This window comes from Motacilla alba, chromosome 13 (genome assembly GCF_015832195.1).
Source record: "Motacilla alba alba isolate MOTALB_02 chromosome 13, Motacilla_alba_V1.0_pri, whole genome shotgun sequence".
Lineage (NCBI taxonomy): Eukaryota > Metazoa > Chordata > Aves > Passeriformes > Motacillidae > Motacilla > Motacilla alba.
In genome coordinates, this window is record NC_052028.1 from 3,999,147 (window position 1) to 4,013,568 (window position 14,422).

Below are 14,422 nucleotides of genomic sequence, written 5' to 3' on the forward strand. Positions count from 1 at the left end.
TTTGCCTCCCTCCCATCTGCCTCAGTGGGATGTGAGCTGTCAGTGTGACCTCAGCAGGGATTGAGGCAGGGCTTGCAGCCCTAGCACTGGTGCTCAGGGTGCCACAGCACGGCAGAGCCCTGCAGGCTGGCAGGCACAGCTGGCAGAGGGGCTGGCAGCTCCAAGAGCTGACTTCCAGCTCTTCTGCTGAAGCTGACAGTGTTTCCCTCTTCATCTTGCCCTTTACATTTTCAGTAGGCTGCCTTTGAGTCCTTGGATATTGAGAGCCTGAATCCACAAGCCCAGTGGTTTGTACACCCATCGGTCCCAATACTCGGCTGTGTGTTCCTTGTCCAACTTTTAATATCTTTAAGTTTTCCAGAGGATCTGGAATGAATACTACATGTTGTACTATAAGTTATCATGTGCTAAGACTGACAGCTCTTATCAGCCTGGTGTGTGAACGTGTGTGACTTGACTGATACAGATCTCTGGCAGCAGATCTTATGAGCACATTCCAGATTTCCAAAACTCTGCTTTTACTGACATAACTCTCTCTGCTCACAGATTTGGAAAGGAAGGATAACTTTGCTCTGTTGGTGCAGTTTGCTGTCATGGGTATGTCAGCCCCCAAGCTGGCTCCAGATTGCCAGTGCATCCATCTGGTGCAGCACTGTGCTGGAATACCAGCTCTGGAGCCTGCTTGGGTGCTGTCCTGCCAGGATGCAGCACAGCAGCAGCAGCAAAACAAGCTGCCAGTGTCAGAGCTGCTCCCACCCTGCTCCTGAGTGTGCCTGTGCAGAGCCAGGGTACCCTGCAACCTCCTGGCTTTGCCAATGTGTGTGTGTGTCTTCCTGTGTACCCAAAACCCTGTCTTAATAGGGTAAAATGTAATTAGCTGTAATCTGCTGCTGTTTTAGATGATGGCTCTGCCAAAGGATTTCTAGGCAGAATTGTAAAAACGGTTTTTGAATTGGCAGATGACCAAGAAAGAGAGTCAACTCCTGGAAGACTTTTCGAGAGCTTTTGATTAAATATCCCAAATAAATACATGACATTGGAATAGCTGAGTAGTTCAGGGAAGGATGAGGTGCTGTTAGGTTGCTTCAGCAGGTATGAATTTATGTATTCTTCAGCACATACATAAACACACAAAAGCACTGTCTTCTGCCAAAGTGACCTTGTGGAATTCTGTGCCCCTTGTAGAAAGTAGAGGTTTCTCCCTTCCCTGCTGCATGTTTCAAACAGGCAGTGGCAGGACTGGTCATGCTGGGACACTGAGTGACACTAGTCCTGTCCATTCTCATGACAGCCTGGGCTACTGTATTTGCAGATTTGGTGCACTTACAGCATGGCTATTATGCCCTGCTGAAGTGCTTTCCATTTCCTGTGCTATCTTGATAAACTTTATAGCTTCTAATTTGCTGGAGAGTCATTGATATAATTATGAGCTGCACAAATGGGAGCAGCACACTCAGCTGATGGTAATCTCAGTTCATTCTTCCTGAGAAGCTCTAAGGGGGTCCCTCCAGCAGCCCAGATTTTCTCTTTAGGCTCAGCTTTGACAGAGCAGCAGCAATCCTTCCATGCCTGGGTCAGGACATGCTTTATTACAGGCTGCTCCACTCCCCATTTATTTTTTCCTGAGGGAGGGGAGGATTGGGAGCCCATCCATCCTTGTGTTTCTGAGGAGCAGTGGTTGCTGTCTGTCCATGTTAGCAGGCTGTGCTAACAAGCCTGGGAGAGCCAACAGCTTTCTTTAGGTCACAGTACTTCCAAATCCTTCAAACTGCCTTTGCTGGGAAATGCCCTGACAAAGGCAGGAATGATGAATCTGACTCCATGTTCTCAGAAAGTTAATTTATTACTTTATGATACTGTATTCTATTAAAAAATACTATGCTAAAGAATACAGAAAGGATACTTCCTCAATGCTAAAAGATAATAATGCAAACTTGTGACTCTTTCCAGAGTGTGGACACAGCTTGGCCCAGATTGGCCAATGAATCAAAACACCCACAGCAGAATCCAATGAAACAATCACCTGTGGGTAAACAATCCCCAAACACATTCCACACGTGAGCACAACACAGGAGAAGCAAATGAGATAAGAATTGTTTTCCTTTTCTCTGAGGCTTCTCAGCTTCCCAGGAGGAAATCCTAGGCGAAGGAATTTTTTCAGAGAATGTGAATGCCACACACTCAGGCTGCGCCAGGTTTTCAAAGTGACAGCTGGACAGACAGGTCTGGATCTGTTCCAGTAGCTGATAAAAACTATCATCTGTACCCCTCAATACCCAGAGGCAGCAAACAGTGACCTCCAGCCATCCTGATGCTGCTGTTGGTTGCTTTCCCTGAGCAGCATCTTTCATAGTATGTCACAAATTGTCACAGCTATCAGGGAGTGTGCCTTGCTGCTTGCCAAGAATTTTAACAGGTTGTTTCTGTAAAAGGTGTGTTGGTGAAGAGATGCAAATTATTGATCAACCTATTCTTTTTTTTTCTCTCCTAACAGCACCCTCAACAACAACAACATCACCCGCATTCCTGTTACCAGCTTCAACCACATGCCAAAGATCAGGACTCTGTGAGTAGGATCTTCTCATTTTATAATGCAGTCCTGGTGCTGTAAGCCAACTTCTTGGCTATTTGTCATCTGTGATAATCTCTTTTCAGTCCCTCAGGCTGCCTCAGGGGCTGCGTGGCTGCAGGGCTGGGGAGCCCCTGGGGAGCTCAGGTGAAGGGGGCTGGTGCCCACAGAGCCCTGAGAGCCACTGTTCTGGATCTGCCCAGCATTAAGTAACAGTCAGTAGTATCAAGATTTTGACTTTACCCAGAAAATAAACTGGCTTTTTTTTTTCCCCCATGGGAAAATCCATAATGTGAAATGTGTTCTAAACTGGAGCATCAACGAGATTGTAAAAACTGCTCAGATGGATCAAATTATTGAATTTTGTTCATATCCTGTGTTTAAATCCCATTTATTCTTTCCAAATTCAGAATGCTAATTTCTGAAACAAGGCATTTTTAAAGAAGATGAAAAAAGCATCTTTCCAGATACTTTCTGAAACAAAATGTCACTTATTCTGATGGATATTTTTTTATAAAAGCTTCTCTTATATCAAATCCATTTGTTTTTGAGCTGCATGCCATTGCACTGGAAAAGCTCTGTTCTTTAGCAGATCAAAATACAAAGACTGTGAAATTGGACTAAGCATTTTTATAATTTAGCCATAGCCTACCAAAGCCATTTCCTTAAGTAAATTATTTCTTTAAATTCCTTTAGGGAATACACAGCTTCACGAAAAGTCATGTCTAAACAAAGCACCCCTGTTTTTCCTTCAGATTCTCAAACTCATCCAAGATGTATTTAATTCTAAAGGCAAAGAAAGGGAAATAGTAGCTAGCCTAAAAATTTTCTGTGCCACTGAAAAAATACAATACTTCAGGGATGCTATGCATGCATGTGTAAAATCATATTAAATAAATTAACAGAACTGAAGAAAAATGGCTCGTACTTATGTCAATCTCTGTAAGATAACCTCTGAATTAAATTTGCATTCTTCATCAAATGATGGCATTATTAAATCTTAATGTAAGTAATTAAATGGAAATTAGATGTTTGTCTTTTAGAAGAGAATGGCTAAAGAAGATAAAGGTATAGAGTTAAAGTTCCTGGAGTTTTGCCTTTTCTTATTCAGAAAATTTGCCTGGCTTTTCCAGATTAGCCAATCTTGTCTGTTAGCAGAGCTCAGTGCCTTCAGTGTCTTCTGCCATTTTCCCTTTAGTTTAATTTCAGACATGGCTTTGTATATAGCTCCCTGGAGACTTACACTGACTAATCCCCCTCTGCTGTAATTAAGGGGAAAAAAGAAAAGAAGAAAAAAAAGGAAGAAGTCATAAACAGGATTTATAAAGGGAAGCTTTCCTATTGAATTCTGAGACACGTTTTATAGAACATGAATGCTGCCCCACTCTAAAAGGATTTGCTGGAAATTTAATTTTGGGTCTATGGATAAAAGGGCAACTTTAGCAAACTTGCATTTGTATTCATACACCTGATGTTCTGTAAAGTCATTTTCATCAATATCAAATGACAGGTTTCAGTCTCCAGACTGCCATAGCACCCCTAGCAGGGCAATGTAGGAATTTGTACAAAGATACTGTTTGGAGGAAGATGTTAATATTCTCTCAAGTTTCTTCTCGGAGCATATAATGAATGATGTTCCTCACAGTTTGGTGAATTCACTGTTTCCTTCAAAAATGGTTATCTGTGTGTCCACCTTCTCAAATAGCTTGACACTTGGATGTGCTTTTTTGGGAAGTTTTTTGTAGGAAATCCCTGCTCTGAATATTCCTTAAGTAGGGATCATCCCTTTTTCCAATCAGCTGGGGCCCAGTGCAGTGTGGACAGTGTTTTCCTTTGTGTCTTTTTGCACTCTGGTGAGATCCATTAGCTGGATATTTGAGGATGCTCCAGCTGCAGCTCGTGTGCTCTGATGGTTCTGTGAATAAAGAGATTTTCTTCATGGCTCTCAAAACAATCTGCCTATTGTAGAATGGAGAAGAAAATGTGTTAACCTTCAACACAAGCACTCAGGGGAAAGAAGAAAAAGGGTAAAATGCCAGGAAGTTTTGAAGCATTTGAAGAATTCTTTGCTAAAATCAGCTCTTCTATGCTAGGTTTTTTTAGTTAACTGTCTTTTCTGTTCTTAAGTTTCATCGATTTTTAGCCTTCATTGGAAGTGACAGGAATTAGCTTTTATTGATCTGCTTTCCTTTGCTTGAAACAACTTTATTTATGATAAAGCATGTTTCCTCTACCTATTTGCTTAATGGTAAGTGTCCTGTTGTCTCTGCATCTGTGAATTACTGCTGAGACAGTAATTACATTATTTCTTTTCATTTTTTTTTATTTAAGGGTAAACTGAAAATGTGTGAAAGCACTTCAGTGTTTTGTGTTCCCAGGAAATTGGTTTATAATGTTTTTGAAGTACTGTGAAAAGTCTTCTTGAGGCTGTATTTATTAGTATAATTATCAAACATACATTCTGATAGGCTGCTTTGTTAAGATAGGGTCTCTAAATGATCTCCTCTCCAAGGAGAGTAGCTGTGCCAAAAGACAAGGAGGGCTCTGCTGAGGCAGAGAGCTGGTGGTTTGCCCTACAGAAACAGGAACCCCCAAAACCCAGATAAATCAATTTATTGAGGGGGAAAGACCAGCTCACAGAACTGGAGAACTGCCTAGTCCTGCCCCTTTCTGTGAAATAGTGCTTTTCTCACTCATGCCTGCATGCAGGAGGTTCAGGGAATGGCATGGGATGAGCTCAGTTCCAGAAGGAAGGAGATCCTGAGTATCATTGTTGATTGCTGTGGTGGGAAGGATGAGACTCTGAGGACTTAAATGAAACACTGACTCTCTTAGATTACAACAAATTCTTACTTAGGAGGATTTCTGGTAGATTATATTTATGTATTTATTTGTTCTTCAACAAAAAGGCAGATTAATGGTTATGAACCATTAATCTAACTTGCTGCACTTCAATTAAAGAGCTTCACAACCTCTAAACTCAAGGTCTTCTAGCTATCCTTGTAGAACAATTACATTTTACAGTACTCCCAGGAGATTCGTGCTTTCCATCTCTACACGATAAACTCGCAGTCCCAGATCTGTGGGTTTTTTTTCTTTTCCTTTATTGTGGTTGTCCACCCCAGACATACAAATCTGGGGACTGTCAGCCTGGGCGCCACTGCTGGGCTGAGCTGCTGCTGGCTGTAAGGACAGCTCACAGACAGACAGTTCATTTTTTTGGAGCATGGACAAGGCTAAATCTGGTGCACACCAATTGTGTGCCTGTAATATTAGTGAATAATGCTTTATCTAACTATTTCTGACAGGATTTTTAATCTGGTTCATGATTTCATTTGGTGCAACACTCCAAATGCATGAGTCACTACAGGAATGAAATAATTAATGTCCTGGACTTTTGTTTTGACCTAAAGTTTGGTGGCTATTTAAATGACCAGATTTGTTCCCTGAACCCATCATCATTTTGCAGATGTGATAATGGTTCTGCAGGTCCTGGCAGGGCACTGCCCATGAGATGGTGGGTCTTTCATTCCTGTCGAGATCCTTTATACTTGTGTTAAATTACTACAGGAAAAAGAGCATTGATGAACTTGTACAGGCAACACAGGAACAGAAAAGGTATCAATAGCCTCTGAAGTTTTACTTTGCTGTCTTTTCCCAGAATATTCTGAGTTGGAAGGGATCCATAAGAGTCATCAAGTCCAAGTCTTCAGTGAATGGTCCATTAAGGGATCAGACCCACAACCCTGGTGTTATTAGCACCATGGAGCTAATGTGGAGAGGTTCTCTCTCTCCACCTCTCCCCAAAGGATGGAGAAGAGGGAAGAATCACTCATCATCCTGTTCTTCAGCCTGGTCCTCATGTTCAGACAAGCCATTCTTTGAATTCTCTCAGAGATATCACAGTGAAGCAGTTCTTTCTGATGTGAAATCACAGACAAAGCCATTATGTGGAGCAATCTTAAATTCTGCGTATTTTTTTCTCTAGAATGGCCAGCTGCAGGTGGATCACCGTTGAACTGAATTTTTTTAAAACATTACAAATAATAGCACAAATTTATATCTGACCTTTGTATAATATTGAGGACAGCCGAGCCCTGACTCATCTGTAAGCAAGAACCAAGGGTGATCCCCTGAAATGGCAGCAGAGAGCGGGGCAGGCTCGCACTTGATGGCTCCCTTTGTGGGTTTTGTTTAGAAAACCCCAGTAACTGTGGCTTTGCTGTGGGCTTTGTTTAGAAAACCCCAGTAACTGTGGGTTTGTGTGTGTTTTGCAGGCGGCTGCACTCCAACTTCCTGCACTGTGACTGCCACCTGGCCTGGCTGTCGGACTGGCTGCGCCAGCGCCGCACCATCGGCCAGTTCACCTTCTGCCTGGCGCCCGTCGGCCTGCGCGGCTTCCTCGTGGCAGAGGTGCAGAAGAAGGATTTTGTCTGCTCTGGTAATGCTGCCAATCCTCCTTTATCTATCTCGTATCTATCTCATATCTCATTTATCTATCTGTGTTTTTATGTTCCTGTAAAAAAAGCGGCGTGGAAAATGGCTGTGTCGCGTTTGAATGCAAACAGCAGCAATCCTGTTTGGTTTTGTCGTCGCTAAACTATATGGGAGGAGATCAAATTGTTGGTTTTTTCAGCTTTGTGAGAATTATTGGATTCCAGTTAACATTTCGGTTCTCAAATTACTTCTTCTGCTTTAACATTGCCAATGATATCAACATAAGAAATCAATTATGTGTGGATAATTTGGTATTTCTCAAGGGAAGAGCTCTACAGCTGACTGGAATACAAAAAAAAAAGGAAATAGAAAATGCAAATCTGAGTCTGTTGACAAATGATTGGACTTTAGAACGTGAGGAGCAGATTTTATCCCAGGGACTGAAACAGGGATTCTTAGGGAGCCAATGCACTTTGCTGTTGTACAAGTTTCCACGTTGATAGATGGGGCTGATGATACTCACAAATCATGTGTCTGTATGTTGAGCCTATTCATCAAATCTCTGGAACTGCACTTGGTTCTTGTAGGATTGAAATACATTTTCCTGAAAGGAGAATTAAAAGAACAAAAGAAAAAAAATGACCAAAAGTGGAAAAAGAAATCTCTGAGTTGGGTTGAAAGGAAGGATGTGCTGGAGGAGCACGGCAGTATGTATGCTGTGGAAAAAAAAGTGATACCAGACATAAGTTTGGCGGTGGTTTTGCAGCCCCTGTGGTGACACAGAGGGCTTGTTATGGAGATGATATGAGTCTGAACATTGATAGACTGTGAGTCTTGTGCTGTTTTGTTCTTTATCTCTCACAGCCTGAGAGCCCTAAAGCTTTATCCTATAGATACATGGATTGGCTGATGGAATTACAGTAGAACTGCTTGGGCCAGAAATGTTTTAGGAATGCCTTTTTTCTGCCATTCCATTTACATGTGACTAAGAGAAAGTTGCATTTAGAGAAAGAAGAAAGGTTTGACCCCACTCAAGCATGGTTAATTAATGCCCAGCCCAAAGGTGTGCTGAAGTGTTATGGGCACATGGAAAATGAAGTTGTGCATAGTGCCCATTGAGACATGATATTTCAGATATTTCAGAGTGCTGAGAAGCTTCTATACTGTAGTGGAGATGATAGGCAGAATATCTGATGAGTTATATCAAAAGTTAAACTAAAGAAAAGTTTAGAAATGTAGCAGTCTTGGGAGAGGAAGGATGAAACAAATGGACAAATGAATGAAGCTATTAGCAGAAGCTAATTTTGCCAAAGAGGGAACCACAGCTTTTTTTTTTCTTTCCTCTCAAGAAATGAAGTTTCAGATGGAGCATGAGTTCAGCTATTTGGATTTATGATACAGTGAAGTGGAGGAAAATGAGTTGTTTAAGTCAGGAGAAGAGATAATAATTGCTGAATGAGAAATGTAATGTGAACAGAACTCATTTAAATGGGGCTGTCTGTGCAGACTGAGACTTCCAAAAGTGACAAGGTTTTTAACAGTTCCCTGTAGGACTAAGAGGATATAGGCGTTCTCTCATGATCTGCCTGCTTTTGTAAAAAATACAAAATCAGGAAAATTCGAGGAAAGAAATTTTCAGTGAGACAGTCCATCAACTGTATCCCTGTAACTCTCATTTGGGAAATGAAATGAAATGTACTGAAAAAGAAATTCATTTGGAGAGCTCATTTTAGTGGTGGATTTAGCTGAGAACTCAGCTTAGTACATGCTAGTTTGATAAAAACCTACACGGACAGCTAGTTTAAAGAGGATATAAATCTTCCCTGCTCCCCATTACAGCTCTTATACCTGATTTTACAGCATAATTTGTTAATGTGTGAATATGAAGTCAAACTAGGACAGGCAGTAAAGGGAGAACTGAACTTGTCCCTCTGCAATGGAATTTTGTAGAAGTTAAAGTTATGTGAATTACCGTAACCGGCCTCGAGCTGGCAGGGAGAGCCACCTTGGCATCCCACTTAGGAAGAGCTGAAATTCAAAGTGGTGAGCTGCTCTGTTGAAGTACAGGTTCAGGACATCAAGCACTTGTGTTTTTAAGGCAGTGGGAATATCACAGCAGCCAAAAAAACCCTCAGCTTTTCCTTCACTGTGAAATGGGCTCCATCAGAGCATTCCAACTCAAAACTAGTGCTTCTGGATGCTTCCGAGGAGAAAGAGTAGATTCATACTTCGGGAAAAGAAACTCAACAGTGGAAAACAGACTCCTCTTTATTCTTTGAACCCTATGCAAAAATAGTGATGTTATATAATTTTATGAGAAATGTTTATTTGGAAATAGATTTTGAATGCTACATGCCAGGTGGGCAAAGAAGAACTGAAACAATGATAGAGAAGTGCCATCAATAGAACCCAAGTGGCTGGATTCCCTGTGGACGTGTCCTGCACCATGGTGTTTGCATGAGGAGCAAAATTTCTCCAGATAATGTTGCTGAAATCAGAGTTATGTGCAGATATATTGAGGTAAAATGAGTCATAACTGTGTAACCTGGGTGTCAGTCTTTCAAAAATGTTGTTCAGCTTGGGTTTTACAAATTAAAAAATTATAAATTATTATATAAATATATTATATATATTATAACTATATAAAGTATTATTTGTATTAATTTAAAAGCTGATTGAAATGGGGCATGTAGGTCACCTGTGAGCAGTGGAGAAGCTATTCCAGGTTTCTCCTGTTTGAGCATTTGGCTCAGAGCTGGTGGTGAAGATGTAGGATTCAACAGTGCACAGTTGCCTGGAGATAGGCTTGGAAATGTGTCTGGTTGTGTTTGTGTTACTGAGGAGAAGGGGAAAGATCAGGGACACAGTGAGGCTGGGACTAGATGGCTCCTCACTATCAGGGGAGAGTGCCAAGTGCTACTGGCACTCCTGTCACCCACCAGGCTGGCTCCTTCAGCAAGCTGTCCCCTCCCTGCAGGGGAATGTCTCCTCCAGAGCCACCTCGGCCAGAGCAGCCTTCCTGGGCCTTTGCCTTCAGGGCCATCTGTTCCTGGGGAAATCACCAAACAGCCTCTTCTCCTGCATGGTTGGTTCTGGAGCTCTGGGATGCCTTTGGTGACAGTCTCCTAAAAGGTGGGATGTGTAGAAGGGGAAATTCTGTGGCACCAGAGGACGAACCCCTTGTTGATGTGTTGCACAAAGGTAGCGGGCTGTATTTCACCTGCATAAGGGCTGTATTTCACCTGGATAGCAGGGTGTATTTTACCTGGATAAGGGCTGTATTTTACCTGGATAAGGACTGTATTTCACGTGGATCATGGGCTGTATTTCACCTGGATCATGGGCTGTATTTCACATGGATAGCAGGGTGTATTTTACCTGGATAAGGGCTGTATTTTACCTGGATAAGGACTGTATTTCACGTGGATCATGGGCTGTATTTCACCTGGATCATGGGCTGTATTTCACATGGATAGCAGGGTGTATTTCACATGGATAGCAGGGTGTATTTCACCTGGATAAGGGCTGTATTTCACATGGATAGCAGGGTGTGTTTCATATGGATAGGTGCTGTATTTCACATGGATAAGGGGTTTATTTCACATGCATCATGGGATCCATGTGAAACACAAATCGTGTGGATGGCAGGGTGTATTTTACATAGATAGGATGACGTAGTTTTCCTCTCCACCACAGCTTTGCCATTCACTGCCATGCTGCTGTGATGAAAAATCAGTGCAGTAAGCAAAGACAGTGTCAGTTGAAATGCTACCTGTATTCTGGTCTTTGAGTGATGTTTATTTTTGTATTCCCTTAGGTAGCAGAGAAGACTCTGGGGGTGCTGGCTTAGGCTCAGTACCTCTTAGAGCTTTCTCATCTTTGCCTGGATCAAACCCAGCTTCCTTCCTATGCTCAGATGTTTCACTGTTGGACTGGCTTCTCCTTCTCTGTCTGTGTCTCTCAAACACATTCTCTCTCTCTCTGCCTATTTGTCTGTCTCTTGTCCTCTTCTGACCTCCTCATGATAGTAATTTTATTTCATTTTCCTCTCATGTAAGTTTTATTATGGCTCTTTGATTTTTCTTCTACCTGCTCCTTACTTATTGAAGTTGAAATTAGCTTATGTATTGATCAGTTATGTCAAGTTATTATGTGTTTTCTCACCTGCAACAGCTGTAAAGCTTTGCAAACAAAAGAAGTGGGTTCATGAAGTTATGCCATCAGCAGCACCTTCGTTTTTTCAGGCCTCTCTATGCAGAAGCCACTGGAATTTTTTGAAATTTTTTTGAATTTTTTTTTAATTTTTTTGCAGTGATGAATTTCTGGTTTTCCTGAGTATATATGTGAGGATATCTGTGCATCTGAACTGGAGCATTGTGTCTCATACTCTAATCTGTCACATACTTCAGGTGCTGGCCAGATTTGTTCTCGTTTTGGCCAGTAGCTTGATGGTGGACAGTGTTTACACTGGAGTATGAAGACTGGGTAAGATTTTTTAGGCTAGACCAGAGACTGATACTTCTAAGAGCTGATTAAATTTGTAAGTCTAAAATATGTGGTTATTAGTACTTTTCTAAGATTGTTTTCTGTAATAATGAAACATGCACTGTAGGGGAAGGAAGGTGAGGTGGATCCATACAATGTTATCTCTTAGAAACCATTTTCTTTGATTCTTGATCCTTAGTTCCTGTTCTGAGGGTCTTGAAGAATGTAAAGAAAATCAAGATGTATAATTTGGACTAAATAACTTAAATTTCAGTCTGAAATTGACTCGAGAGAAATTATTACCATAGCCAAGTGTTTTCTGGCTAAGTAAACTGATACTGATTTTGAGAAAACACTGGATTGACCCAAATCTCGGTTGAAGATCTAGATTTTCTGATTTGTGTGGTGAGATTGCAGCTGAGGTATAATAAAGAGGAAAATAATTTAGCTTCCTGCTGCTTTATGCAGACTGGAAGCCCTAATAAGGAACCAGATTTATTTGTTTGGGTGAGGTCAAACAGTCTTCAAACATAGCTGTTACTCTGGCCAGACCACGGAACTCAGGAGATTGTCTTGTTCCATTTCCTGATAACTTCATAGCAGGTTGCTGAGGAGACAACCAGCAATGAGTAGCTAATAAAATAAAATTGCACTCCTCAGGCTTAGCATCTTAATGAGAGCATTCAGAGATGCCAAAGGAAAAGTGTGTGGGGACAGGAACTCCCCCCATCTGCTCCTGATTAAAACACCCTGCAGTCTGTGTGTGCACAGGCAGAAGTGGCACAGGAGGCACTGCCAGTACAGGGGATGGGTGCTCCTGGAAGCTAAACAGGGGCAGGGACTGTTTGCAGGGCTGCAGGTTGTGTTGGGGGTGCAGGTTGTGTTGGGGGTGCAGGTTTTGGTGGGGATGCAGGTTTTGGTGGGGATGCAGGTTTTGGTGGGAATGCAGGTTTTGGTGGGGGTGCAGGTTGTGTTGGGGCTGCAGGTTGTGTTGGGGCTGCAGGTTGTGTTGGGGCTGCAGGTTGTGTTGGGGGTGCAGGTTGTGTTGGGGGTGCAGGTTTTGGTGGAGGTGCAGGTTGTGTTGGGGGTGCAGGTTGTGCTGGGATGCAGGTTTTGCTGGTTCAGGGCCGTGGACCAGGAGGGTTCCTCTCCATGCAGTCCATCCCTGTTCATGCAGATGAGCTGCCAATGGCCCTCGTTTTTAAAGAGCTGGATAAGCAATCCAGGAGGAGGAGGAGACCTTTGTGTGTGTGTTTGAATGGTCACTCTCTGCCTCGTGGGACTCCCTCATTGTACAGCTGTTTTATTGCTTTTAGAAGGGACCTTAACCACTTCATCTAACTGTGACCCCTTTCCAAAAGAGTGACCTTTGAGTCACCTTAGATGGTGACAACTCTTTTCTCACTGCTCTTGCTTTTTGTGACCATCCACTGACCCAGTAAGTGCTCTTGCAATGGAGTCTAGGAAGGATTTAAAGACTTTTAAAGCCTTTTGATAAAAATTGCTGTTTAAATTTGATCTTGGGAAATTTTTGCAGAGCACTGATGGAATTTTTACCTCCTGTTAAAATTTGCTACCACAAACTTACATTAACATTTAATCTGAAGAAACATTTCAGTACTGTGCATTTGTTAGTTGCTCTTCAAATGAAATTGTAGAGGAAGTTTGGAGAGATACTAATCACTATTTATCAGTTTGTTTGTTTTCAGTTTCCGTGAAGTTTCTTATTACAAATCTAAATTTACTCTAGCACTAGCAGTGATGGTGTTTCATATTGCAGGAATTTACTTCTTGACTTGCTTAGTATGTGAGATGCCACATATGGTGTTTTTCATTTGGGGGACCATCTTGTGAATCTGAAGGATAAATATGTATTTATTACAGCACTTAATATTTCTTTAAAGACCAAAGCTGAAAATTGGCTTTTAATTACAGTAAATTTAGTTTTATTACCGAAAATGATGACTTACCTTTCAGTATAATTAGCCCTTTTTTCTGGAACTCTCTTTTCCCCAGAGCAGTATGTATAGCCCTTTAATGCTTATTTAATGATGGCAGGTTGGGATATAATTATTCAGCCACTGAGCTTTTGAACTGTTGCTGTAAAAATAATAACATGATTAGCTTTTATGTTAATGTCCAAAGCTGGTGGTTTGTTTTATGAGTAGTTATGTTGGTAGTGTTTTGGTACAGAAAAAAAATGCTTCATGGCAGTACCCCAGCTGTGCTTGGAGCTGTTTCACAGAGAGCAGTTGTGGAAAATACAGAGCAACAGGGCTGGCTTTGAGTATGTGGAGGAGCCTGTGCATGAAATCTGTTACTTCTTCTGTTTAATTCATGTAGGTGATTGGCAACTCATTTTTCAATTCACAATTAATAAGAGTAATGAAAATAAGCATAGAGCTTACTTGCTTATAAAATAATTCTAGGAATTAATAGTGGGCACATGCAAAGTTGCATAGAGTCACCACCAGGTTTGTGTGAATTTCTGCTTTATTGACAGTGAAATTAGTGATGTTATGTAGTGGCATTACACCTGTGGTGGGTTGGCTGCTCACACTGCCCCTCCTCACAGCACTGAGGTGAAAGCAGCATCTACTCCAGCACCTCCTTCCCTGTCTCATTCTCCAGCTTGGCTGCTCCCAGGGCTGTTTCTCACAGCTTTTCCCTCACCCCCTACTGCCTGGCACCTCTGTGCCCTTTCTCAGGTGCCCTCTGACAGGGGCACCAGGAGCTGCAAGGGCAGGCTCAGCTGTGGAGCCCGTGGAAGCAGCCAGAACTGCCCTGGCCTCTTCCCACAGCAGCTTCCCTGGCAGAGCTGGGCACCAACACCCGTAGCCAAACTGAAGGGATCTCCTGGATTGTTGAATTTAGCGCTTGGAATGGCAGGCTAACATGTTTAGCTCTGAAGATCTGTAAGAATTTTATTCT

At 42.1% G+C, this 14,422-nt stretch overlaps 1 protein-coding gene across 3 annotated transcripts in view; it reads left to right on the plus strand.

The window, feature by feature from the left end:
* Positions 1-14,422, plus strand: part of SLIT3 (slit guidance ligand 3) — a 475,720-nt gene that overhangs the window by 283,609 nt on the left and 177,689 nt on the right. For all 3 annotated transcript variants that reach the window (XM_038150223.1, XM_038150221.1, XM_038150222.1), the window contains 2 exons: positions 2,495-2,566; positions 6,847-7,010. In XM_038150223.1, the coding sequence (XP_038006151.1) occupies positions 2,495-2,566; positions 6,847-7,010 (236 nt within the window). The remainder of the gene's footprint in view (positions 1-2,494; positions 2,567-6,846; positions 7,011-14,422) is intronic.